Source organism: Vicugna pacos, chromosome 32 (genome assembly GCF_048564905.1).
Source record: "Vicugna pacos chromosome 32, VicPac4, whole genome shotgun sequence".
Classification (NCBI taxonomy): Eukaryota; Metazoa; Chordata; class Mammalia; order Artiodactyla; family Camelidae; genus Vicugna; species Vicugna pacos.
The window spans coordinates 4,333,241-4,361,214 of NC_133018.1; the positions used below are offsets into that span (position 1 = coordinate 4,333,241).

Genomic DNA, 27,974 nt, shown 5'->3' on the forward strand with positions numbered 1-27,974 from the left:
AGATCAGGAATCCTTGAAGGAGAACGCGCCATCACACCTAGCATCTCTTTTGACGGCTAGTTGCATTTCTGGGTAATCCAAGACCTTTGGTCTCTGGTCTCTGGGCGATGGGAGTAAGAATGAGACACCATGCATGCAAAGTGATGAGCACAGAGTCTGGCACTTAGGAAGCGCTTAATCAATGGTAGCTGAGTCGTGGATGCTCTCAGTTCTCCCAACCGTAAAATGAGCGAATTAGCTCAGCTGGTCAATTCTCGGACCTTGGGTGAGTCAGATTTTCCAGGCACGTGCGGATGCGCAGGGCGCAGGGAAGTAGGGCTGGCTCCATTGCGCTCAGGCCCAAGTTTACCACCGTCCGCCCCTCCCCAACCTAGCTGAGCAGGTGCCGGAAGCGGCAGGCTGCTGAGTAACCGGGAAAACAGCTGAGACAGCTCCGTCCCCTGCACTCCACGCTCCTCATTGGCCCCGCGCGCTCGAGGCTCGTGACGTCACGCGCGCGCGCCCCGCGTATCAGAAGGGGGTGTGTCCCGCGGAGGAGGAGGAGGAGGAGGCAAGATGGCGGCGTCCCTCGGGCGGGGGTGTCTGGGGTTGCTGCGCGGGGTCGCACCGTGGCGGAGCAGGTACGGCTGCTTGGGGAGACTGCCTCGAGGCGCGGGGCGGGGGGCGGTCCGGGCCAAACCGGGGTCCGGAGAGGAATCGTTTCTCTACCGCGGGCCGCCTTGAGGAGAGCTCGAGAGGAGACGGAACCACCACTCACCTCGAGCTCGGGAGCAGGTGCGCTGCCGCCACGTACGGCAGTTTGAGTTTACTCAGAGTCGGGCCTAAGCACTCCTTCTTTATGTTTTCCACAAGGGACAAAAACCAAAAAACCCACCCCAAGTCAGATGAAATATAGGCTGCGTGCCGGCCACTAGAGCCGAGGCAGGACTGGCCTCTTTTTCTCAGGGATCCGTGTTCCTGGGAGGGGCGGCGTGATGTGGGAAGAGCACTGGACTGGGGGTCGGGCGGCTTTCACCTCGGAGTCTAGGTTTCTGAAGCGAGGGGGTTGGATTCGGTAAAAATCAAAATAGTCAGTGATGGAATTGGGGTTTTTGTTACCTTGGTGACTCCCAGCTCTTAGATTCTTGGAGGGGTCTTCTAAATCCAGCCCTTTCTTTTTTGTGTTGGTGAAATTGAGGCCCTGAGAGAGCAGGAGGGACTTCCTCAGTTTCTCCTAGCCAGTTAGTAGCGGAACCAGGACCCCTACCTGGGTCACGCAACGACCTTCCCCTCAGGCTGCCCACGGTGAGGGCATTCATTATTTGGAATAGCTTGTGTGAGTAATAACTTGGGAGCATTTAGACTCTTGGAAAATGGATTAAAACGTTAGCTATGACTCAAGAATCTGCTCCTCGGTGTCATTTCAAAGAGCTAAGATTTGAGGGACGGGCGTATTTTGATATTTCAGGCAGGCTTCACTTTGTTAGCGTTGACCAAAGCTTGCGCTGTCATTTTGGGAAGTAAGGACACTGGATTTGGACTGAAAGGAAACAGAAATTGTCAACTGCCCTAGCCGCGAAAACTTCACTTTGCCATTATTACTTATTCAGAAATGGTGTAGCTCTCTCAGGAGGGCGCTCTGCAATGTGGTGGTAACTGTTAGCATTTGAACAGGAGGGCTCTGATTTTAATGTTATTACTAGGTGTGCTGTTTATGAGTCAGCCGTGAAATCATCTAAAATGTGTCATGAGTTGGAAAGACTAAAACGTGACACTCTCAAAAAATAAGTATTTTTAATAATGGTGAGGAGTATATACTTCATTCACCACCATTTTAAAAGGAAAAGAAAAAAAACTTTAGTACCAGTGTAGGTAGATAAGACTGGGTTTAGGTGCAGTGGGTGGGAGGGATGAAGATTTGGGTACAATAGGGCTCTTGATTTTCAAAGGTATTACATATCAAGATAGGAACTATACTAAGATGCAAAACAAAACAAAACAAAAGAGAACATTTTGGTGATTTTCATGTAAGGGGGTATCTGTGAGGCAAAGCCTCATATTGCAGGGAAGTTTTTCAGTAACTGGATGATACTTGAAGGTGATAGAACAAAGAGAAAGCAATTACAGGTGATAATTTAGGGCTGTGTTTCCCAAACTTGTTTGATTTAAAAAAATGGGGTGGATTATTATTAGAAAGGGAGATTCCCAGGTATACCTCCACCTCGCTGCCAAATTGAGATTCAGTAAATGTACGGTGGGGCTCTGGCAGCTGTATTCTTTTTTTTTTTTTTTGGCAGCTGTATTCTTTACAAGCGCCTTGGATGATTCTTAGGTTCAGGCGAGTATGGACGTAGTACCTGGGAGTGGTTGCTCATGTGGGATTTTCCTTCAAGAATATTTATGGCACTCTTACCACTGCCAAGTGCAGTGCCAGGGATCAGGGAGAGGGGGAGGGAGAGCAGGGAAGAGAGGATTTAAAAGATAAATTGAAATAGGCCTTTTGTTTAATGAACTTTACAGTTTAGTAGAAGAGAGAGGAAGCATTACTAAATGACACAAGATAGAATGTGGACTAAGGCCTTCAAGAGGCCTGCCAGTTCACTTTCAGGAGAGCTTTCACAGCTCTAGAAAGCAGGAGAGACATAAGGATTGTAGTTAAAGTGTTGCCACCAGGGGTGATCTCAAAAATATTAACTTGGGAAACATGGACACTGGCACAGACAGTTGATGTGGCCATTCCACTGTGTGCCAGCTGAACAGCAGCTCTGTTACGTTAATAATACTAACGTATAGCCAGGTGCCAGGGACTGGACTTAGGGTGATTGTCTGACTTGGGCTTGTGGTCAGAAACCAGCCAGGAGGAATTGTTTGAGCAAAGAACTGAATGAGGAGGGAGTGAGCCCCATGGAGGGGTTTGCCCAGCAGAGCAAACAGCAAATGCATAGGCGTGGATGATCACTCTGGGTGTTCTGTGGTGAATAGGACTTAGGGGCCAAGAATGGCACCTGGGAGAACAGGCCGTTGAGTCATTCGGTGAGAGATCTGGTGGCTCAGGCTGGGATGAGAGTGGTGGTGGGGAAGAGAAATAGGTAGGCAAGGATGTGTTTTGAAGGTAGAGTCTTCATGCCTTGTCAGTGGATTGAATGTGGATAGTGAGAAAGAAAAGAGTCCTTGGGTTTCAACTTGTGCAGCTGGGTGAATGGTGGTTCCTTTTCTCTGAGATGGAGTATTAATTATAGTAATGCTGTTATGGTAACAGGTAAACTCCAGCATCTCAGTGACTGAACACAGTAAAAGTTTATATGTCGATCATGTAAAGTCCCAGTGGGGGCTCCTGGTCAGCAGGGCATCAGTGATTTGGGGACCCTGTCTCTTGCCATCTTTAACATGTGGGTTCTCGAGGTCTGCATGTTTGTCTGCATCAAACAGGCTGAAAGAGTGGGAAAGCCTGGGAAGCCTGAGTGGTTCTCACATTGGTTAGAAATCTGTTCTATGGCCACACCCCACTGGAAGGGAGGCTGGGAAATACGGTCTCTTGCATAGAGGAAGTAGAGGAAGCAGATTTGATAAATAGCTGGCTAGTCTCTGCCACAGATGGACAGCTCTAGCGGTAGAGCAGGTTGAAGGGCAGTGAGAGAGGGTCAAGAGTTCTGTTTTGGACAAACTCAGTTTGAGATGATCCCAAGTAGGGATGTTGGGTAGCCAGTTGAAATAGGGATCTGTAGGAGCAGTGAGGGAGTCATCGGTATCTGGCTGTTTAAAGCATCTCTAGAAAGAGAAGGTGGACAAAGAAGAGATCCAATCCCTGGGCATGGCAGCAGTTTGAAGTTAGGGAGAGACCAGAGAGGTGGGAGGAAAATCTGGGCCCCAGAGGCTAAATGTGTTTCAAGAAGGAAAAAGTGAAAGAAGGTAGTCAAAAGATACAAACTTCCAGTTATAAAATATGTAAATCCTGGGGATGTAATGTACAGCATGGTGCCTATAGTTAATAATACTGTATTGTGTATTTGAAAGTTGCTAAGAAAGTAGATCTTTCTCATCACAAGAAGAAAAATTTTGTTAACTATGTATGGTGACAGAAGTTAACAGGACTTACTGTGGTGATCATTTCATAACATATACGAATAGGGAATAATGTTGTACAGCTGAAATTAAGATACTGTTATATGTCAGTTATTGTAAAAAGGGGAGAGGAGGAAGGAATCACCAGTGGCAAATGCTGCTGAGAGGGCAAATGACGTGAGGGCCAAGAAATGCGTGTTGGTGTTGGCAGTGTGGAAGTTGGTGACGTTGACAAGAGGTAACATGTTAGGAGAAAAGCCTGGTTGAGTGGGAGGTGAGAAAGTGGGGACAGTGAACGTAGCTCTTTTTAGGAGTTTGCAGTGGGGTGGACGGTGTTCATGTAAGACGGGAGGAAGCACAACATTCACGTGAGGACAGGCATGAAAGACAAGCTGGTGTAATGGGGCTTTGCCAGGCGCTTGTTCCAGGATCTGGGGCCACAGCCCTGGAGGAGGGCCGAGCTCTGTTCCCAGGAATGTCCGAACGCATAACCAGCCACCTGAGTGCCGGGTATCCAGTCACCGCGGATGAACATTATCCCCCAACCAGGAAAAAAAAAAGCCTTGTTCAACGGTCTGCAAATGTTCTTTCAGTTAAGGGTTCAGCAGCAGCTCCGAGGACACAGTGCAGCAGTGTGCACAACACAACAATGCAGCCCTTAGACTCCACACTTCTTGTTCTAATTCCATTTGGAAAGCAGGGTTTTAGGCGTTTAGCTTTTGTCGTGAGAGCGTCCAGTCTAAGAGATGAGCATTGTTCTCTGCTGAAGGAACGTTCACACTGCAACGCACCCCCTTTTGTGTTACTAGCTGTCCAGCTGTTTGGCCTTAGAGAGGGTAGTGGTTGTCCCGGCCCCATGCTTGTTCTCCAGACAGACCTTGCGTGCCTGCAGGAGAACCAGTCGTCATATTAGCACTGTGCTGTGAGGGCAGCTTTACGTCAAGGAAATTTCTCGTGAGAAAATGAAGGTGCTGAAATCTGATCGTGTTTACAGAATATCTGTGTAAGATATTACTAAGTATCCACACGTGTAAATGTTATTCTGTGAAAGTCATAAATGCAGGTATATTTTTCTACAAAAATAGCAGTTTAGACATCTATAGTAAATTTCTGCTTTTCTCATAAAGGGCTCCAAGGGTAAAAAGAAGCGCTTACCTACAAGGACAGTTTCTTTAGGTTTCAGGTCAGTATTTGGGGAAACTGAGGTGCCATGTGGTTTGAAAGCAGGATGTTTGCTCCTTGAAAGGGAGACTCTGTTCATGAGATGTTCACTAATGTTTCACTTGCTGCCACTTCCTGGGGTGAATCTGGAACACAGAATAGAAACAAACTGAAACAGGAATAATAGTTTCTTAGAGCTTAAAGCCATGAAAATAATTAGTAATTTTTTCTCAGAATGCTTGAAAAACCTGTTCACGCTGTGAAAGTGGCATTTGTGGCAAAGTAGCCAAAGATGGTAACTCAGAGGTTCCACGCCAGGTGAGCCTTCCAGGTTCGAGGTAGATTATTAGACTAGTTCAGTCTAGTTTGTTTGTGTCATTTTTTCCCCCAGGACAAACATTTAAAGTTTAACATTTCAACCAATTTACTAGGTTCTTTAATGAGTAGGCGTGAGAGGGGGCAGGGTTGTGCACAGCTCTTCTGTGGTGAAGAAGCATAGCGCTTTGCATAAGTGCTGGCTGTACTGTTTATCGTGGTCTTACTCTGAGTTAAAAGAAAATTTTTCTTCACACTTATTATTGGGAAGTAGTTGTAGATTTACAGAAATGTTACAAAAATTCCCAAGTACCCTGTACTCAGATTCCCCGGATGTCAACTGTGTCTGGTTACTCATTCTCTCTCCCTGCCTCTCCCTTTCTTTCTCTCTTTGTGTGTGTGTAAATATGTATATTTCTTCTTTTTGAAACACTTGGTGCCCCTTTACCTTTAAATATTTTAGCCCTTTTCCTATAAGGACGTTTTCTTACATAGCCACTGTACAATGGTCAAAACCAGGACATTAACAGTGACACAATACTGTTATTGAATCTGTAAACTGTACTCAAATTTTGGCAGTTGACTCATTAATTTTTTAATTAAAAAAATGTTTGATGGTTCATTTTTTCTTGCTTGTAGGCCCTGTCACCGTGAGGACATTGCCAGGAGCCATTTCCTGCAGCCCTTGAGGAAGCTGCCTCTCAGAACCTCTTCCACAAGTAAGTGGTGGTTAGAGGTGATGCCGGCCTCTCTGTGTTTCAGTGTGTTAGTAGATTGGCACAAACAGCAGCTGCTCCATGGGTGGTTGTTAGAATTGGATGATACTATGTCTGGGAAGTGCTCGGAGTACCTGGCGTGGAGTTACCCCTTTACCCCTGAAGCATTAGCTGCTGTTACCTCACTGTTTTTTTCTGGCCAGATAGGGTTCTGTTGTAAGACTGCACCATTTGGTGTTGGACATTTAAGTTGCTTCTGGTCTTTTTCTGCTACAGACAGTTCTGTGGTAACATATCTCTGTACATCCTCAGGATAAATTTGTAGAGAGAATTGTTGGATCAAAAGGCTGATGTGTTCTACAATTTGCTGTTTGGGCCAGATTGCTCTCCTCATGGTTGTCCCAGGTTTACACTCATCTAAGCAGGAGGTACTCGTGACTACATCGGTTCCCCACACCCCTACCAACACTGGGTTATCAACTTTTTTGATCTTAGAAGCAGCTATTTGAACCCATAGAAAAATGTCTATTGTCTTTATTAATAAGCTCAATATGCTTTTTATTCTTATCATACTGAAAGCTATTTTTAACTACCCAGTAAGAGTACCTTGGGAATGAAATGAGATGGTTAATGAGAACAAAAACAAAGGGCTTATTATGATAATTCACAGGGGCACATCTGGGGGCTGCTTATTTAATTATAGTTGGGACTGGCCTGCTGGACAGCGTAGGAATCACATAAAGGATAGAGGCGGAGCCTTGGAAATTGAGCCATAACCTTGGATCTGCCCAAAATCTGTGCCTTTGTAAAGTGACAGACCCAGCAGAGAGGTGGTCAGGAGTGCAGGGCGCCCTCTGTTTACCGTTCCCTTTTGTGGGGAGTAAAGTAAGCCTTGGGAAGGCCAGAGAAAGAGGCCGGCAGTTGAAGAAAGGACCCGTGTAGCAGACAGCATTGAGTAGAGCGTGACCAGTCAGTCCAGGATGCTGGGTCAGTGCAGGGAGGGAGGGTACGCAGTTCTCTTGTCACCAAATATTCCAGAAAGAGAGAAAAAAGTTTCTTGCTTTGACAAATCCTTCCAGTCAGAGATAGAGTATTTAGTGGTTAAGTGGTAAGGGTTCAGTAAGAATAATTAGAAGATGGAAGAGATTAATGACATCCATACTCACTCATTAAAAAAAAAAGAACAGCAACAGTAACAGCCAAAAGGTGGAGTAGGGGGACAGTGACACAGAGCAGGACGATTTCCTCCCGTTGGAAGCAGAGGGCAGTGCAGGGGACACGTGCTTTGGTTTTCACAGGCTCCTGAGAATTCGGCTCTCAGAAAGGATTCCTTCCTACCCCACTCCCTCCCTCCCTCCCTCCCTCGTGCTAAGCACATGCTCTGCCACTGAGCTTCTACCCTCCTCTGAGAACTCAGTGCTGGAGTTTTTTGTTTTTTTTTTTTTTGAAGAGGGGTAATTAGGTTTATTTACTTATTATTTTATGGCGGTACTAGGGATTGAACCCAGGACCTCGTTCATGCTGGGCATACGCTTTACCATTGATCTATACCCTCCCCCCACCCCGAGATTTTGTTTTAATAACAGCTTTATTGAGATATGACTCGCATACCATAAAATTCACCATTTTAAGCGTGCAAGTCACCGTTTTTTCATATAGTTACAGAGTTGTGCAGCCATCACCACTAATTTTAGAACATGCTCATCCCCTCCTCGCCCCCCACAATGACAGCACTTGATCCACTAAACTGTCACTCCCCATTTCTCCCCACCCCCAGTCCCTGGCACCTGCTGACCTGTTTTGTGTCTGTGTAGTGTGTTTTCTATACCAGACACATCACTGATGTGAAATCATACAACGTGCAGCCTTTTGTGGCTGGCTTCTTCTAACTGATGTTTTCAAGATTCCTGTTGTAGAAGGTGTCAATACTTCATTCCTTTTTTATTATTTAATAATATTCCATTGTACGGAAAAACCACATTTTTAAAGTCCATTCATTGGTTGGTGGACACTTGGTTTGTTTCCACTTTTTGGCTGTTACGAACAACACTGCTCTGGAACCTTCTTGTGCCAGTCTTTGTGTGGATGTATGTCTCACGTCTCTGAGCGCTGAATTGCCAGATCATATAGGAATTTCATGTTTAACATTTTGAAGAACTGACAAGCTGTTTTCCCCATGGCAGCCCCATAATTTTACAACCTCACCAGTGGTGTGTGAGTGTTCCAGTTTCACCACAGCCCTGCCAACACTTATCTGTCTTTTTGATTATAACCATCCTAGTGTGAGGTGGTATCTCATCGTGGTTTTGATTTGCATTTCCCTGACTACTGATGATGGTGTATCAGTTTGCTGGGGCTGCTGGAACAAAGTACCACGAACTGAGTGGCTTAAACAGTAGAAATTTATTTTCTCACAGTTCTGAGGAATAGAGGTCCAAGATCAAGGTCTCACAGGGCTGCCTCCTTCTGAGGGGTGTGAAGGGCAATCTGTTCCATGCCTTTCGGTTAGCTTCTAATGGCTTTCCCGGCAATATTTGGATTTTTTGGCTTGGGGAAGCATCACCCTGATCTTTGCTTTCATCTTCAAGTAGCATTCTCCCTTACGCACGTCTGTCTCCAAGTTTTCTCCTTTTATAAGGACACTAATTGCGTTGGACTAGAGGCCACCCATTCTGACCTTATTTTATCTTGATCACCTCTGTAGAGACCCTGTGTCCAAGTAAAGTCACATTCTGAGGTGCTGGGGGCGAGGACTTCCGCATGTGAATTCTAGGGAGGACACAGTTCAGCCCATAACAGATGCTAAGCATCTTTACCTGTGCTTACTGGCCATTCATTTATCTTCTTTGGAGAAATGTCTATTCAGATCCTTAGTATGTTTTTGAAAATAAGATATTTGTCTTTTATGGTGGAATTGTAAGAGCTCATGGGGTTTTGCATTTGAGAGAATGCTAGTGTCCAGTCAGAACTGGGCCTGGATAGTAAGATCAGAGAGCCCTGGGTGAGAAGCAGTACCTGTCCCCGTCCTGGCCCTGTTGGTGGCCAGCTGGGCAACCTTGATTGGTTTCCCGACTTCTTTGCAATTCAATGTTCTCATCTGAAGTTCAGTAACTGTGGGGCAGTTGAGGAGCAGCATGGTTTCACAGGAAAGATGCTTGGTCCCTCTACAGGATTTGGAGGCAGCAGGGTCTTCATAGTGACTCAAGGCTGCACCTGCCTGTGAGAGCCCTCTGGGTCCAGTGGCTCTGCTGAGGGCTCCTCCTGGGCCTCCTGTTGGCACTGTGTTTGCATGATTCAGCCTGTTTTCTCCTCCCAGGCTCAACATCTTCCTGTTTTCTGTTACAGATGCCAGAAAAGTCCACACTGCCCCTGCCCGAACCTTGTCCCTGCTGCGCCCCCTGCCCATTCTGGCTGCGGCGGGCGGCGGGTATGCAGGTTACCGGCAGTATGAGAAGTACCAGGAGCGAGAGCGGGAGAAGCGGGGGCTGGAGGTCCCCCCCAAACTCGCTGGTCACTGGGAGGTAGGAATAAAGTGGAGCTACCTTGAGTCCGCATGTCGCACAACTGTCTGTCACTTTGTAAATTGCCTGCAGTTGAACTGTTTGAAAAAGTGAGCAGTGCTTTCTAGGCACTCATGTCTCCAGCGGGTTTGGGGCCAATGCAGAAGTTACACCTTCGGTGTTATGTCGGCTTCCCTCTGTCTCCAGACCCTCCCCGGGGCTCCAAGTGGAAATTTCCTGCTGCCGGAGCCCCCTGAGTTCATGCTTTATACTGGGGCCGGTGTACTGGCCGTTCTCTCTGAGGATGAGCTGAAACGGTTGACTTTTGTGATGTGGACAAGTTCTCATCAGGAACCAGACTGAAATAATGAAGTTCCTTTGTCATTATTTCTCAGAGTGCTCTCCCCGTGGTCGGGCGGTACAAGAGGGCAGGCTTCCATCTCATCCAGCCACGCGTGGTGCGTGATGACTTGTCTCACTCACCTGTGCTGTCTGTGGCCCAGGATAATCCTTAACTTGATGTAGACATTCAGTAAATACTGAAATTGAATATAAAGGTACAAGTTTAAAAATTGCTTTCTTTCCAGCCCTAATTTAACAAGTGAAATATCTGAAATGTCTGTGGACCCTGATAGCCTGGGTGAAAGGGGGTGAGGGGTGAAAGCAGAGACTACTGGTATTTGGGGTGATGCGCTTGGATTTCCTCATGAGCCGCTGCACGTCGGTACCAGCTCAGCTGAATCCATCGGCCAGGGGCCCAGTCCTTGGTGGCCATGTGGACTTGGATGCGGCACTTTCCGTTGGGTTTTCTGTTTCTGGTAGCACATTACAGAACGCTTTCGGTGAAGGGTAAGCGTAGCGTGAGAGTCACACTTTCCAAGTTTGCTGAACTCTGTTTATTTCATACCATGACATTCTCCTCCGTGAGCGTATCCTCCTCCTCCTCCAGACCAGCAGAGTCCTTGTGAGACTGTCATCCCTGACCCCACTCAAGGGCCGGACCCAAGGTGGCTTCCCTGACTCACCCTGTGATGAGCTTGCGTGTTTTCAGCAAATTCCCACTCATTTCAAAGGAACCCCAAGAGAATCTGCGCTTGGAAGGAATGTGCTGCTTTCTCAGTCACACAGGGCTGGTGTCGGTGGTTGTAGCGTCCGCCATTCTGTGATTGGGATCAGTGCCAGGCGGGAGTCGGAGCCTGAAAGACGACTGTTTGCAGGGAGGACAGGGTTGAGTAGCTCATAAATTCTAGCTTCTGGACAGTGAGAGGACACTGGAGAGGAGTGGCCTGGTGCAGCCAGAGGTCTGAAGCTCTTAGTGGTGAAGAACTGGGCTTAAGTTAGACCCTGTTATTTTGGTTGAATGAGGTGGCTCCTGGGTTTGCAGGTTGGACAACATTTCATCTTATGAAGGCAAAATGGTCCAGGCACAGTAGATGTTGTAAGGTTTCAGCAAGTGTTAACTGCTTTGTGGGTTGGTGAACATAGCTCTTCTAGGCTTTTGGCTGTGTTTAGGAACAGATATTATTAATTTAATTTTTATTTTTAGTAAGATAGTTTTAATTTTTTTAAATAAAATATGATCATGTAAAAATCGCAGTAGTAAAGAAGGGATTACATAAAAATGAGCCTTCCACTCTCCGCCACATCTGCTAATCCCATTCCTGCTCTCCCGAAGCAAGCAAGCATTTTTATCATTTCTGGTTTATCTTTCCAGAAAATCTCTCCATACATACATATTTTTGTAAATTAAAAGTTGATTTAATTATTCCCAGTTTTGCTGAGAGACTGTAAGTTTAAGGCATATAGCATGATGGTTTGATATGTTGTGAAGTGGATTCAGCTGACATTATCATCTCATAGATACGATAAAAAGAAAGGAGAATAGAAAAAAAATTTCCCTTTGTGATGCGAACTCTTAGGGTTAATTCTCTGAGCAGTTTTCCTGTACATCAGTACAGCAATATTAAGTACAGTCATGTTGGACGTTACATCCCCAGTGCTAATTTATCTTAAAACTGGAAATTTCTATCTTTTGGCTCCCTTCCTCTGATTCCCCTTTCCTCTGCTGTCCTCAGTCTGTTCTCTTTCTGTAAGTTCAGTTGAGGGCGGAGCTGGGGGGAGGTGTTAAAGGTTCCACATACAAGTGCGATCATACAGTATTCATCTTTCTCTGTCTGAGTCACTTCACTTACACCTTCAAGTCCCATCCATGTCACAAATGGTAGGATTTCCTCCTTTTTTATGGCTGAGTAACATTTCCGTGTGTGTGTGTGTGTGTGTGTGTATGTATGTGTATGCTGTTACTTCATCCGTCCAGTATGTGTGTATATATGTATGTATATGCTGTGACTTCTTCATCCATCCTGTGTGTGTGTATATATGTAGCTGTGTGCTGTGACTTCTTCATCCATCTGTCCATCGATGGACACAGTGATTCATGAGTCGGGCAGCATCCCGTCTAGCAGGTAGGTAGAAGGGAGCTCCAAGGACAAAATGGAGGACTTTCATAGGCAGAAGAAGGTGGGATACAGAAGTTATTAAGCAAAGAATGGATTGTTTCAGGCAAGGTGACCTTCCTTTGGGGGCAGGCAGGTGTCTGTCAGGCAGAATACTTCACTAGTACTGACCAGGTAATTCTTGATTGACTGGTTAAAGGTCACATTCCTTGGAAAGGCTGAAACTTCAGTTAGGTTAGGTGTTCAGTCTTGGTTTGCTGACGTTTGATGACTCCATTTTGGGTCTGTTGTTTTTCTTTCTTTCTTTTTTTTTTTTTTTCCTTTTTTTTAAACAGTGCCAATCCCAAGTCCAAGTTGCCATCTGTGCTTCTAACCGACTGGCTGTAGATTGGAGGTTCCAGTGACCCCTCCTTGGGTTACAGTTTAAGGGCGCATTCCTACAAGATGTCCCCCACCCTCATTTCAGATGCTGTTTGCACGAACAGGTTCTTCTGCCCAAATGACTCTAAATCAGAGGCTCCCACGACCCCCTTCTTGGGTTCAGTTAACTTGCTAGGGCAGCTCACAGAACTCAAACATTGTACTGATTAGATGACCTGCTTATTACAGATGATATGGAAGGGTAAGAGTGAACTGTCAGATGAGGAGACACAGAGTGTGGGGTCCCCAACAAGCGAGCGTTTGTCCTCATGGAGTTTGGGGCACTGCACAGTGGCACATGGAACCAGTCTGATTCCCCAACCTGTAAACTCTCCCAGTGCCATCCTTCTGGATTTTACGGAGCCTTCATTACACAGGCATGAAGGATTAAGCCATTGGCCATTGGTGACTGAGTCACCCTGCAGCCCCTCTCCCTGCCCTGGGAATCAGGGAGATGGGACTGTTCCAATGCTCTATTCTAGTTGGTTCCCCTGGCAACCAGCTCCCATCCTTAAGGGCTTTCCAAAAGTCACATCTTTGACATGAGCCCAGCTGTGATGGAAAGGGGCTTTTTAGGAACAACAGGGTAACTGGTTCACCTTGAAGGCTTTGAATACATTTCAGGAACTGAGGACAAAAGCCCAAACGTAACAAAAGATGCTTCCATTGCTCTTACCACTCAGGAAATTCCGAGGGTTCCGGAAGCTGTGAGCCAGAAACCCTGTCCAGATACATTCAAGAAATATATTTTGGTTATTTTGGTCATTATAAGAAATAGATATTTCTTAATTTTATAAATGACAGTATCACGATTAAATATTGGGAGTGATTGCTTATAGAAGCTGTCATCACCCATTTACGGCTCCTCTGCCTTCCACCCCTGTGCTTTGAGTGCAGGTAGCCAGGGCCACATCCTTTGTGCTGTGGGCATCCAGGAACGCCTTTCTGTATTGCCGGTGATGTCATTTTGCTCACTGGATGAGAGAATGTGTGGGAGGTCAGAGGTCATTAACATGAAACGTGGGTTTGGGGGCCATGGCATTACCTGCAAACTGGGTTCTCCTCTTGATGGGTGTCGAGCCAAAAGACACACCAAGCCAAAGAGCGGGAGAAGAAAGGATTTATCACTTGTAGCAAGTAAGGAGAACACCGGGGATCTATCCCAAAGCAGCGTCTCTGTGAACAACAGAGTTGGGGAAGTTTTAAGCCAAGAGTCCGTGCACATCCATGAAGGGCTGGCTTGAGCAGAGGAGAGCTCAGCACAGACTTGGGGCCAGGTCGACAGAGTCCCAGCTTTAGTTGACTGAAGTCCTGAGGGTCAACATCATCCTTCCGTCCTCCGCTTGGATGGAGCCTTAGTTTCTCCAGAACTCAAAGATGCGTGTCAGAGTTGTGCACGCCCCCTGAGGAGGAACTGGGACTCTGTTTTATTGCTGACCTATTGGTTCTTGACTGCCTGTCCTTTGTTCCTGTCTTCCCTCACTTCCCTTAAGACTACGACGTGTTCAAGGACAAGCACTGTGTCCTGGCTTAGCTCTCTAATGGCTTAGGCCAAAAATGGCTTCTCTTGTGTCAAGAAAGACATGCCTGGTTCTATCTCTGGGATCCCCTGCCCCATCTGCTTACAATGAGATGGGGGACCTGTAACCCTAGGGGAGTGCAGCTCAGGGAACAGGACCTGGAGACCACCCGCCCTCACCTTCCTTCTGTTGTCCACTGTGTCCTCCGTGTGTGTCAGTCTTCGTGTGCGTCCCTGAGCGCACACCCCGCCTCCGTCTGTCCCTTCCGCTCATTGTCTTCTCCTGGGTTACTTTGGGTGACTCTGCTGCCTGTTCTGACTAGTAATGGCACCCTCTCTCCCTCTCCTCACGGAAACCATTCCAAAATATTTTGGTCGTGTGTCCTTACCTGGAGTCTTAGGGGTACTTCTGTCTTTGTCCTCTCTCTCCTTTAACTTTTGGTAAAATGTGCTGTGTTAGCTCAGCCTGCTGTAACAGAGCCCTGTAGACTGAGGTGGCTGAAACAACTGAATTTTATGTTCCCACAGCTTTGCAGGCTGGGAAGGCTGAGATCAGGGTGAGCTCTTTCCGGGCTGGCGGACCACGTCCTCCCATGGCCGAGAGCAGCAGGCTTTCTGAAGTCTCTCTTTATAAGGGCACCACCCTCATCACCTTATGTAAGCCTGATTATCTCCCAGAGGCCCCCATCTCAGATACCATCACGTTTGGGGTTTAGCACGTCAACATAGGAATCTGAGTGGGGACACGATTTAACCACTTTTAAGAGGTGTTAAATACGCCCACACTGTTTTGCTGCCATCACCACTGTCCATTCCTAGAACTTTCTCATCATCCCAAACAGCAACTCTGTACCTGTCAGGCACCATTCCCTGCTCTCCTCCCCGCTACGCCCGGTAAGTACTGTTCTCCTCTGCCTTCTAGGTACTTCATGTAAGTGGAATCATACAACGTGTGTCCTTGGGTGTTTGGCTTATTGTTTCATTTACCATAAATATTGTCAAGATTTATCCACGTTGTGGCATTTTTCAAAGTTTCATTCCTTTTCAAGGTTGAACAATATTCCAGTGTATGGATGTACCACGTTTTGTTTATCCATTTGTTGATAGATCCTGAGTTGTTTCCACTTTGGCTCTTGTGAATAGTGTTGCTGTGAACATTGGTGTGCAAGTATCTGTCTGGTGTACAAGTAACTTTCAGTTCTTTGAGTGTAAAACCAGCAGTGGAATTGCTAGATCATACAGTCATTCTGTGTTTAACTTTGTGAGGAACTGCCAGACCTTTCCACAGTGGCTGCACCATTTTACGTTCCCACTAGCAATGCGTAAGGGTTCTAGTTTCTCCACATCCTCACCAACACTTACTTATTTTTGATAATAGCCGTCCTGATGGGTATGAAGTACATTTCATTGTGGTTTTGATTTGTGTTTCCCAAGGACTAATGATATTGAGCATCTTTTTACATGCTTATTGGCTTCCTGTATATTTTCTTTGGAAAAATGTCTGTTCAAGCCCTTTGCCCAGTTTTGAATTGGCTGGTCTGTTTTTTGTTGCTGAGTTGTGGGAGTTCTTTGTTTTTCTGGATAGTGGACCCTTCTCTGATACATAAGTTAGAAGGTATATTTCTCCCGTTCTGTGGATTGTCTTTTCACTCTCTTGATCATAACTTTTGATGAAGTCCAGTTTATCTGTTTGAACTTTTATTGCCTGTACTTTTGGTGTCATATCCAAGAAATCATTGCTGAAACCAATGTCGTGAAGGTTTTCTTGTAAGAATTTTATAGTTTTAGGTGTAATGTTTAGGTTTTTGATCCACTTTGAGTTGTTTTTATATCGTATAAGGTAAAGGTCTTACTTTAGTCACGTGGATGTCCAGTTTTCCCAGTACCGTTTGTGGAAAAGGGTGTCCTTTTCCCATTGAATGGTATTGGCCCCCTTGTGGAAACCAGCCTCATCCTCTAGTAAATGGTAGAGATGATGTAACTCTGACAGAATGTGGGAAACCAGGGGAGGACAGTCATGATTCCCACCTCTTCTCATCAGATGACTGAGCGCGTAATTATGGGCTTTATTTTTCATGCATTCACTTCCTTAGTCTCCATTTTTAAATGGATATACAGTTGATCCTTAAAGAGTGCAGGAGTCAGAGGCACTGACACCAAACCCCCAACAGCAGTCGAAAATATGCATAGAACTTTACAAGCAGCCCTCAGTATGTGTGGTTCCACATTCATGAATTATGTAGTGCTGTAGTACGTATTTCTTGGGGGGAAAAAAACCCGCTTGTAAGTTCAAACCTGTGTTGTTCAAGGTCAGCTGCTCCTGTTCTGTATGTTGCCTTTTTTTTGCCATGTACATATTGCTGTTACACGATGGTTTTGCAAGTACATGCTCTCAGTGGCTCTGCTCCTGCACTCGGTCTGGTGCCCTGGCAGTTCTTTCCTTCGTGAATGATGCTGTCGAGCACTTCTTTGCACACAGCCTTCTCCTCGGGCCGAATGCCTGGGTGTAGCCTTGCTCTCTGGAAGGGTCTGAACACCTGTTTGGTTTGTGTTCTGTTTTTGGCTTCTAAAAAAAGCGATTGTACCTGTTTGTTGTTGGTATTGTTGAGGACGTGAACCACACTGGATGTTAGTGAAACATTTGTCATAGAGGAGCCTGATTCCTGTCTCCTTGAACTCACTCCCTCTGTATGCCAGGCCCTGGTGAGATGTGGGACCCACCAGAGAGTGGAGCCAGAGTCCTGTCCTTGGAGAGCTCCCCTTAGTAGCAGGTGAGACAGGTTAGAAACAAACGGGCACAGGGACACGTCAAGCGGTGAAATGCCGGGGAGAAAACTTAGGTAAAGGGCACAGCTGTCCCGGGCTGGGGCAGAGCGGGCCTGGGACCGGCGCAGTGGTGGAAGGACTCGCTCCATGCGAGTGAGCAGAGGGGCGAGCCGATGGGAGGGGTGAGCAGGCCTCGCAGAGGCTTGAGGTGGACAGAGAGGGCTTGTCCCTGTGGAAGAAGAACAAAGAGCCTGAGTGGCTGGAGCACAGAGGGCTCAGAGGTAGCAGGGCTGGAGGGCCTGTGAGTGGAGGCTGAGTGGTCTGGGTTCTGATTGGGTTGTCCTGGCTGCTGTGGAGACAGATTAGGAGACCTGATAGGAGGCTCTGACAGGACCCCAGCAAGAGAAGGTGGTGGTTGGATCGGTGTGGGAGCAGTGGGGGGGGAGGGGACTCGATTCTGGGTATTTTTATATTAAAGTATAATTGATGTACCATATTATTAAAGTTACAGGTGTGCAGTATAGTAATTCACAGTGTTAAAGGTTATGCTCCATTTACAGTTACTATGAAATATTGGCTCTACTCCCCACGTTGTATGGTATATCCTTGTAATTAATTTTATACCTAATAGTTTGTAGCTCTTAACCCCCACGCACGTCTTGCCCCCGCTTCCCTCTCCCCACTGGTAACCACTAGTTAGTTCTCTATGTCTGTGAGTTTGCTTCTTTGTTATATTCACTAATTTGTTGTATTTTTTTGAGAGTCCACATTCGGTTCTGGGTATGTTGTGAGGGGAGAGTGGACCAAATGCACTGATGGGCTGGGTAAGGGAGGGGGAGATGGAAGGTGACTCGTGACTACTGACTTGGGCGGATGGGGGTGGAGCCACTCTGTGGTCCGAGCTGCGGAGGAAACGGAGCATCATGACTCAGGCCCTGATACATTTTGTAGTTTGCTTTTCTTTACATGTGAGTCCACGTCAGCATCTTTCACGTGTTTATTCTCTGTTTATATTGGCACAGAGTACTTGTAAATGTAACATTCAGTCTGAATGGCACAGGACCAGGAACCCTTGTTCCTCCAGAAACAAGGCTGTCAGCACTGGGCAGCCCCGAAGGATGCACGGGGCCCTCGGGGCAGGAGCCGCAGGTGGCCGAGTGAGTGCTGGGTGCCCAGAGAGGAGAGGAGACCTTTGCCAGATTTCTCTTCAGGAACTCTCAGTGTCCTTCCTGGAAAAGCTCTGAGTTCGTGGTCAAAGAGCCTGTTCATTTGGGCCGCCCAGGCCTGGCGTTTGGCCTCAGGCAGAGGGTGGTTGCCACTGGGCTCCTGCGGAGAGATGGCCATGCGGAAGCAGCAGCTGAGGCCAGAAGGCTGCCGGGGTACTCGGATCCATCGCGGGGTCTGCATTGTGTGGCAGCTGTGATTTCAGATACGCTGTCCTTTCGTCCCTGTAAGTCAAAAAGCGGGGACAACACTTCATAAGGGTGTCTTAATAAGAGGCTGGCGGGTGTATAGTGTCTGCAAACCCAGAGTCACCAGGTGACAGATGGCAGGTGGGGGACAATCAGGGGTGCTGACCCCAGGGCTTCCTGTGAGCACCTGGGTGCTGCGCATTGCACACAGGATGGCATCTTCTGGCAGGCTCCCCTCGTCCTGGGGTGTCCGAGGTGTCTCTTCTGCCTTGAGTGGACCTGAGGACAGAGGTGCAGGGGTCGGAAAGCTGGCCTGGTGGAAGGGGTGGACCCTTTCCCCAAAGGAGTCCATGTGACCCTCCTCCTGCAGAGCTGGGAGCCAACTCCATGGAGGGCCGTGGTCGGCAGCTGGCTGGTCCTGTCAGGCGTGGAGCCCGCGGGCTGCGCCTGGGCTGAGCAGACAGAGTGAGGGATTCGGTCCTGAGTCCCCCGCGTGGAGCAGCCGCAGTGGGTGGGGGGCTTACCTCAGAGCAGGAGACTGGGGATCATGGTCTTGGGTTTTTCTCCCAAGTAGTAGAATTTAGAGATTTTTCTGTGGCTCAAAGCAAAGTCTTTGAGTTTTTTTTATTGTGAGCGCTTTTGAGCAGAGTAGAAGAGTTGAGAGTTAACCTGCACGCGCCACTCGACTGCCCAGCTGGAGTGTTGTATCGTGTCTGCTTTCTCTGTGTGTATGCGTGTGTTTTCTCTCTGAGCTGTCTGGAAGGATGTTGCAGACGTGATGAAAGTTCACCCCGAACCCTTCAGGCTGCAGGGGCTGCATCTGAGCATGCTCATGCGGTTGGTCGGCATCATGGCCAGGCCATGGGGCCTGTGGCGAGGTCGCAGGTTAGCAGCTGTGCAGACGACCGGCCCCAGTCAGGAGCAGTGGGCTCGCATCCGCGCTCATTCTCTGTGTTAGCATCGCTTCCTTGTTTCTGGCCTCAGTTCAGAATTTGTAAAAATGTGTGGTGCAGGGTTCCAGTTCTGAGAAGAAATGAAGCCAGATCAGCCTATCCGGACACCCCCAGCGGCCTGCACTCAGATTGCTCCTCCGCCCCCAGCATCCAGGACCCTGGACAGTGCTGAACATAGTTTGCATGGTTTTCGGCTTCCTATAATTATTACAGCTTTATTGTTCCCCTCTGTGAACAGGCTGCTGTTAACTCCCTCATAAAGTTGGTAAGTGAGAATGGTAGTTGTGTAAATACCTGGTCCCAGGCTGGCAGGGGGTTGGGGTTCAGTAAGTATTATTTTACTTCTTACCTAATAGGTGTTACAAGACAAAACAATTATAAATGTTAAAATGCTCAGACAGTCAAGTTGGTGGGAAGCAGACCCTCCCACTTGCCCAGCTGTGTCCTCAGAGAATCCTGGGCTCCTTCTGGAGCAGGAGAACATCTCAGGGCCTCAGGGCCCTCCTTCAGGTGCCTGCCAGGAAATGTGGCTGCCACTCCAGCTTTCCTCTCCCCTGCCTCCCAGCCCGGGGCAGTGCCTGGAGGGGACATGGAACAGACAGGCCGGGCTCCAGCTCAGAGCACCTTGTCTCCTCCATCCCGCTGCACCCCTCCTCGCTGCTGGGCTTCAGAGAAGTCATCTGGTTTGGTGGGACTGCCGAGAAACACTTGGGGACAAGGAGGGGAGAATTGGGCAGGGGTGTGACAATTATCTGAGGGCACTTCGTGTTTGTTGGAGCTCGTGTCTAGGCTTTTGTGAGGCTGATAACCTGCCCCAGCTCCTCATCCATGCTCCACAAGGGGCCCTGCCACCCCTTGGGAAATGAGAATTAACAGAGAGCACCTGCCGCCCCTGTCCCGCTGCTGCTTCTGTTCCCTGGCACAGCCGTGCCGGGCGTTCACTCTGCAGGGAGCGGCAGCGGGCCACAGGTGCTGTTGGCCAGGTGGCCTGGGGCCTGCAGAGCCTTGCAGTGGCGCTAGGTGGCACTGCCTCCCAGGGGACTCCAAATAAAGAGGGAGGACTGGAAATTAAGTACCAAATGTGGCTGGAACTTCATTTAGAGTGGGAAAGTAGACCAATCAAAGGGTTTTTGTTTTTCCCAGAAATCATGTTAAGTATTGTCTGGAATCCAGAAGGCATTTCCCTACTGAGGCACGTGGTGGAGGGCAGGTTAGAAGGTGGGGAGGGCTAATCTCAGAGCTGGTTTATGAGTTTTCTAAATACCGATCAGCCAGCCTGAGAGGCTCTGCGTGGGACGTTCCAGGGGCACCCTGGTTAGACGTGCAGTGGCCCGGGTGGTCATCTCACAGTGGAGAGCATTAGCGCTCCAGAGGCTGCTCCACGGATGAGAGCCTGCGCTTTTGATCCACAGACTTGTTTTTCCCTCTCGTGTCTGCCTCGGGCTGGGTTTGGTTGGACGCAATGCAGACTTTGGGGAAGTCAGGACGGTCTCCCCAGCTTTCTGGTTCTGGGATTTAGTGTTGCTAGGATTCTGTGTCAGTATCTTCCTGTGCATGGTCTGAAGTCTCCCTGGGGCCAGGCTAGGGGGCGAAGGTGGCCGGTCAGGCATTTGCCACCCTGTGCACCCCCTGCTCCCGTTGCACATTGTAGGTGTTGATATCTTGGAAGTCCATGAGGTAGGTCACTACCCATCTTCTCCCCTCCCCGCTGTCTCATCCCAGGCCTGTAGCTTGTCACTCGGTGGGGCTGGATCGGACGAGGGGGCAGGTGTGTGGGGCTGTGTCTGGGCAGCACTGTATCCTGTCTAGGATGCCGGCTTAGCTGCCCAGCTCTTCACAAGCCCTGTAGGCTCTCTTCCTGTCCAGATGTTGCTTTAGAAAGTAAATTCCCAGTGGTCAGAAGCAGCTTGAGTTCAGCTGCTGGACCTCCGGATCCCATATGCTTCCTGTGGTTGAGTGGTGGGTGGTGGTGGTGTTCCTGGCCAGACCCTCCCCCTCCCCTAAAACATGTTAGGCTGGTTCATTCCATCCTGTGTTGACCCAGTGCTCTAGGTGGGCGTGGGGGTGGGGTGCTGACGGTGCAGGCTGGGTCCCACCATCTAGTGGGGTAAAAAAATAAGGCGAGAATCACCCCACAGGTTCTGGATCCCAGCAAGAAGCCTACGTGTGGGGGGAGGTGGGGTGGACCTTGTCAACTGGATCTTGTTTGCTGGTCTACCCCAGGGGTTTTTGTGTGTGTGTGTGTGTGTGTGTCAGGGTGTGTGTGGCTGGAGGAGAGGGCGTGGGTGGGGAGCAGCTTTTGTCTTCAGGGTGGGGTGTGGGAAGGAGCCAGGGCTTAGATGCCTTCTGCCACTCTGCGAGGCTAGCAAAGGTGGCTGGAGGTGGCTTTGTGCTCAGTCCAGAGAAGCCAGCCCTCGGTAAGTTCGCAGCACGTGAAGTCCCGGTGATGGAGGGGCTAGTGGGGGTGGGGTGTCCCAGGCCCAGCCCTGCCGAGCATGGCAGGGGGCCCCCAACCCTAGGAGATGGCACCCCAGGAAGTCCGGTGACCGGCAGGACTGGTCGCCTGTTCTCGCAGCCCCCACCCCGGCCCCGCCCCTCCCCTTAAAGGGACTCTGGGCTGGGGGGAGGGGCGCGGCTGACGAGTCTGGCCCGGCCTCCTGCCCCCGCCCCCAGGGCGGCCTGAGTGGCTGGAGCCCGAGCGCCCGCCCGCAGCCAGGCTTCCGCGGCGGCGCCTCCCTGTGAGTCGAGTCGGCGGCGGGCGGCGCGCGGAAGCCGAGCGGGACCAGACCACCTGCCGGTGAGTGAGCGTCCGAGCCGCCCCGCCGCGCGGGTCTGGAAGACCTTCTCGCCGACCCCGGCGGCTGTCCGGCTCCCGGGGTGCAGGTCGCCCCTTACCGCTTAGGGCCCGAGGAGCCCACCCCGCAGCCCTGATTAAGCTGTGGCTTCCCTGGCCCCACACGGGGGTCACGGGGCCGCCGGCTGAGCTCACTTCCTCCGCATCCTGTAGCATCTCCTGCCCCACGGCCCGGAAAAGGGAAATGCTGGTATTGCCGGCGGCTCTAACCCTCCTGCGCCGAGAGCTCCGGGCCCATTTCCTCTGTGCTGCCGAAAGGGCCTGGGACGTGCATCAGAGGGGCAGGGAGACTCCTCTATCCTCAGTGGGAACTGGATGAGTTGAGATTGTCACCATGTACCACCCGAGGGCGGGGAGGGGGACACCCTGCCCCCCAGAACCTCATTCCCCGCTAAGGATTGCTGGAGAGAAGGTTTTTTTCCTTGGAGGGATTTAAGAAAGACCCCCTGCCGAGTCCTGTTCCCACCTCCACCGCCCTTGAAAGAGGCACCTCTGGACCCTTCTCTTTGCTTCCTTCCTCTTCTCTTGCAAGGCTTCCTGAAGATGGTTCACCTGGGAAGAATCCATTTTCCTGGGTCACCACTTGTGATGTTTTGTCTGCTTCTAGCCCTGAAACTTGGGGGGAGGGATGGTTGGTGGCCTCACCTGGATACAGCTGCCTGGCCTGCTCTCCAGAGTGGGAGCGAGACAGGCTGGGGACATGTGATTTGGGGGCACTGGGGTTTCTGCTGAGGCTTCAGGCGGGATAAATGGCACCCAGGGCGCTTTCCCCTCAGGGATCAGGAGCAACTCTCAGGCTGTCTTGGACTGGACAGTGCGGGCCTGCAAGGCCTTCGTCCTCGGCAGTGAGGGGTGGGAGGCAATGTTGCAGCACCACTCAAGTGTGACCCGCGGAACAGCACGTCCTGACAGAGGTGACCTGTTGAGCCATCACCTCTGTCATCACTGCCCTGTGGCTTGGGCTCCTCTGCCCTGTTCCTTCCATCTTCCCAGTGGTAGCAAACTTCTGTCCTCCCAGAGTGTGGGTGTGGACAGGGAGGGCAGGCGTGGGGAGCCAGGTCTGAGGGATGAGGCTGCACTAAACTCTTGGGTGGACAAGAGACATGGGCTTTCTGAGCAGAACTTTCTCAGCCATGGTCACAGCTGTGATTTGAGCCTCAAGGCAGGAAAGCAGAAGGAAAGACCCTTCCCATTTCCAGATGAGGAAACAGAGACCAAGAGGGCGCCTGTGACTTGCGAGACCTTTCCTAGCTTTCAGGGCAAGGGTAGGAGGAGGTCAGCCAGGACCACAGTAACCAGTGTCCCTGTGCCCCACCAAAGCCACTCTGAGTTCCTATGTTCCACATGGCTGGCCCTTAGGCCGTGTAATGACTTTAAGGTCCTACTGGTCACAGCACCAAACTCCCCTCCACAGTGTCCCTGAGGAACGGAGGGAGGGATGGTGTCTGCACTTGGCTTCAGGGCACCCTCCTTGCAGACTCATCCAGGCCTGAGCTCCCCAAGTTGGACTCGGAACCAGAGAGGGAGGAAGCTCTGTCTTGGCCTCCAGAGGTCATTGGAGGCTCAGAGGGCACGTGGGGCTCTGAGATGGGGATGCTGGGAGCATTACTGGCTGAGAACGTGGCTCTGCCCTTGAGAAGTGAGAAAGGGGGATCGCCAGGGACCCTCTTCCCTCCATCCTGCAGCTCTGAGCTGGCCAGAGGGTCTGGACCGTTTCCTGGGGGACAGCTGAATTCATGTCTGCTCCTGGGAGGCCTTTTGGGGCCCACCACTGGTGATTGCTGTCAAATTTTAGAAGAGGAGGTGGAGTAGGGACAAGACTAGATTGAGGTTTAAGGACCTCCTGTCCGGCCCCTCAGGGCCATTTTGGAGTGTTTTCTGGATAGCAGCTCCCTGACTGCTGGTCCTCCCTGAGCCCCTCCACTGTGGGAGGAGGGTGAGGCCTGCCCTGCCCTGGTGGGCTGTCTGGTACAGCCAGCCCTCTGGACTGGGGGCCCTGGGGGAGAATGAAGTGCAAAGGCACAGGTGGGAATCTGCCGTGAGGACCTGAGGTTTGGAGCTAAGCTGGGTTTGCCTGTGGGCTCCTGAATGGGCCTTTCTGACCAAAACCTGCAGTGGTCACAGTCCTACCAGTAAGAGAGCGGGGGAAAACTGGCTGGAGGCCTGGGCTCCCGTCCTGGCCCACAAGGCCTCACTTGCCTCCACAGTGTGTGCGCACGGTCTGAGCTTTCTAGAGTCAGGGAAGGAGCCTCGTTCTGGAGCCCAGCACCAGGCTCAACTGCCAGTCACCTGTTTTCCAGGCGAGGGAGGCGGGGGTGGGGCGATGGGAGTTAGCAGGACTTCACCTGGAGTGTCCATGGTGCCTGTGGCCCGGCTCTCTGACAGGAGGAGTCCTGGTGGCCGCTCTCCTGCCACTCAACCAGTGGGTGGGCTGGGGAGATGAGCTGGCAGGGGTGGTCCTGGGCTGGGGCGGAAATCTACTCTAACATCCAAACAGTCTGCCTCATCCTGTTTCCACAGCCACACGCACACAGGGGTCCGGCAGGTGCCAGGCTGGTGGTTTCACCTCCTTAGCCGAGGTGGGTTTGTTGAGGGCATCAGGTCTTCAGCCTGTGCAGGTGGAGCCATGTCTGAGTCTGCCCTGTTCATTGGTGGGCTGGGTCAGTTCTCCATCCTCGGGACCTGCGTATCTGCGGGCCGCTGGGCCTTGCAGAGGCTGGGTGTCCTCACGGGAAGCCTGGGAGCCTTCGGCCAAAGTGCTATTCCTCCCCAGAGAGGTGGGAAGGGCTGGTTTCTCTGAGGTTGCCCAGGTGCTCTCGTCCAAGGAGGCAGGTGTGGGGACTCAGGCTGGAGGAGGGGAGAGTGGGAGCAGGCCAGATGCCGGGGTCTCACCCGCTGCGCCTCTCCCATCTTCCCGCCCCCTCATCCCTCAGATGCTACTCTGTTACCTGAAAGGAAAATGGGTCAGGTCCTGGCAAGGGAGAGGCCGCCCTTGCCGCAGACAGGCCGACGCTGGGCCCGGAGCGTGGGGCTCAGATTCCTGCTCGAGATCCTGTGGCCAGAGGCACCCGGTCCCCAATCTGCCATGAGCGGGCAGCCAGGCTAGGGACACAGCAGGCCGAGGTGGGGGCTGATGCACGGGCCCCGAGCAGGTGTGTGACCGGTGCCTGTTTCTGCAACAGCCCCAACCTCTCCCCTGCACCCTGAGCCTTCGGACCTTACCCAGCCAGGAAGCGGCTCCCCAGCCACCAGGGGCCTGGCGAGGCCAGCCGAGGAGCCGTGACAGCACCAGAGCTCCTGGGGGGAAGGGAGGAGGAGGAGAGACAAAGGGAAAGAGCCTGGCGCCGCCTCCCTGTGCCGCCCACCATGTGTCAGTCTGAGGCGCGGCGAGGACCTGAGCTCCGCGCGGCGAAATGGTGAGATGCTGCCGGCTGCGTCCGCATCCTAACCCCGCCGCACCCCGCCTCGACCTCCGGAAGGTCAGAGTTCACGTTCAGCGGCCCCGCGGTGGAGGTGGTGGTGGTGGCGGCAGGGGCCTGGGGGACCAGCCCCCGCGGCTGGAGGGGCCCGGCCCAGGAGGCCTGAGTCGGAGAGCCCGCTTCAGGTACTGGGGGACCAGCAGGCTGGTGGACCAATGTCCAGGCGCAGCTCCCCTGGGATTGGTCCCCTTTCTTCTGCAGAGTGAGGCGGGCGGGGGAAGCCCAGAGGGAGAGCAGTGATGTGCCTGGCTTTGCTTGGCCCCTTTCCCTTCCTGGACCTTTTAAGAACTCCTTCTTAAAAGGAGGTGGGATGGTAGAATGGATGCAGGGGGTCTGGCAAGTGAGAGAGATGCAGTGCCTTCCAGCACCATCATCGAACTGCAGGGCTCAGTTCTCCATTTTTTTCTGCTTTTAGTATCAGCTGAGATGCCTCTTTGTTCCTCGGTTTGTTGAACCGGGGGCAGAGGACAGAGGGGTTCTGAGAGTGCACAGGCACAGATGGGGCCTTATTCTCTATGCAGTGTTTTTGCAGATGAGGAAACCGAGGCCTGGGGCCATTCTCAGAGTGGCTGGAGGTGTGGTCTTCTGATGGAGCACTGCCTAGGGCCTAAGCATGTGGCAAGGTGACTCCAGCCTCACCTTTGAGCCTCAGGAGGCCAGGGTGTGGGTGGAAAGGCTCACCCCAGGTTCTGCGACTCCCCAAGGATGAGCCTGTGCTGAATGCACCATATTTTGGTGGGTGGAGTCTGAGGAAGGCCCACCAGCGTTTACTGGAGGAGGGGCCTGGGTCAGGTGTGTGGCCCCAGCAGACCTGGGAGGTGGCCTGAAGGTTGGCCGGTTTATTTTGGAGAAACTGGCATGAGGTAGGAAGGCCACAAGGACAGATGGAATGGTTCCTGTGTTTTCCTTTGTGATCTTGTCAGGCCCAGTCTCTTATCAGGTGAGGAAATAAGAGGACTGGAGCCTTGAAGAGATTTTCCCAGATCCTGCACTGCCAGGGGCCCCGGGAGGTCAGACTAGATCTCAGAGCCTGTGGGGCGGAGTGGTCCTGGGGTGGGTGGGGGCCAAGAAGCAGGCTCTGCACTGTCTTCAGTGCACTTGGTCCAGAAGCTGCTGCCTCTGAGAGGAGCGCGGAGCTGGGCCTCCCCCTCCATGCCTTCACTGCCAGGCAGGTGGGAGTGACCAGGCGTGCATCTGCCGACCAGAGGCAGCCAAGCCCCTGGCCTGACACAGTGTGTTGGGATGAGGGGGCCTGGCAGGTGCCGACTCAATGGAGATGTGCTGGCCCAGGGTGGGTGGTGCCCGCTGGCCGCCCGCTGGCCCTCCGCTGACCCTGGCCGTGTGCGGCCATGTGCCCTGCAGGTTGCACTTCCCTCAGCTGGCCCTGAGGCGGAGGCTGGGACAGCTGAGCTGCATGTCCAAACCCGCCCTGAAACTGCGCTCCTGGCCCCTGACGGTCCTCTACTACCTCCTGCCCCTCGGCGCCCTCAGGCCGCTCAGCCGGGTGGGATGGAGGCCTGTGAGCAGGGTAAGTGTGCAGGTTGCTGGCCTGGCCTCCCCAAGACCCAAGAATCCTGGAGCTGTGTCAGATAGAGGTGGCGCTGTGAGGGCCGAGCCTGCTGGCAGGGTTGTCTTGGAAGGCGAGTTGGTGGTGAGGGTGGGGCTGGTCAGTGGCCATGGGGGCTGAAGACAGGTGACTGTAACAGCCTGCTGTCCCCTGCCTGCTCTCTTTGCCTGCATTTGTGCCATGTGGGGGCTCTGCTTCTGGAAAGAACCAGTGGTGTCTGTCTCATTTCCTGTGTTTAGGCAGAAAAGAGCTTAGAGCTGATTTTGAGAAGAATCCAAATTAATTTCTGGATGCCAGAGGGCGGTTCAGGGAGGCTGGAGCCTGTGTGGTACCTTAGGGTGAGGATGCCTTTGAGGACCCAGGAGGCCCAGACAGGGCTGGGTGAGGGAGCAGCCTGGCTGCACGTGGCTCTCAGGGCAAGCTGACCCCAAGGAGGAAACTTGCTCCCAGGCCCTTGGACAGCCCAAGTGGGCGTTACAAGGGCTTGAAAGCTCAAGGCCACCTTAGGGGCACTGGGCCTGAGATCACATGGCAGTCCTGGGCCGGCCCTGTGGACGGGCATCAGCTGGGATGGCTGGGAGCCACTAGCTCAGTACCTTATAGAGCTGTTTCAAGTTGGGATGGAATCATTTCTCCACCTTGGGGACTTGGTGTCTTGGTTGAGTGCAGCAACCAGCAGCCACCCATCAGAGGCAGATCCCACTGTGGAAACGGCACCTGAGGTTTGAGAGGCTGCCCCTTCTGGGTCGCCAGGCCTGGCGTTTGGCTGGAGGATCTGATGGAGGGGCCGATTTCCCTCTGCTTCCTGGAGGAGC

The 27,974-nt window shown here is 51.3% G+C and overlaps 1 protein-coding gene and 1 long non-coding RNA gene across 4 annotated transcripts in view; one reads left to right on the top strand and one right to left on the bottom strand.

Annotated features, from left to right (window-relative positions):
* The first annotated feature begins 516 nt into the window (after positions 1-516).
* Positions 517-27,974, top strand: part of PISD (phosphatidylserine decarboxylase) — a 30,122-nt gene continuing 2,664 nt past the window's right edge. Inside the window, exons 1-4 of one of the 3 annotated variants that reach the window (XM_031670226.2) lie at positions 557-620; positions 6,157-6,236; positions 9,579-9,754; positions 26,955-27,120. In XM_031670226.2, the coding sequence (XP_031526086.1) occupies positions 9,579-9,754; positions 26,955-27,120 (342 nt within the window). In that variant the 5' untranslated portion in view covers positions 557-620; positions 6,157-6,236. Of the gene's footprint in view, positions 621-6,156; positions 6,237-9,578; positions 9,755-21,953; positions 22,057-25,295; positions 25,530-26,954; positions 27,121-27,974 lie in introns of those variants that run through there. The other 2 variants (XM_006218029.4, XM_031670227.2) reach the window with 2 other exon arrangements.
* On the bottom strand, positions 17,878-21,814 carry LOC140690986 (uncharacterized). Its single transcript, XR_012066410.1, has 2 exons — positions 18,494-21,814; positions 17,878-18,342 (listed from the first exon to the last, which is right to left on the bottom strand). It is a non-coding gene; the product is annotated as an uncharacterized lncRNA (long non-coding RNA).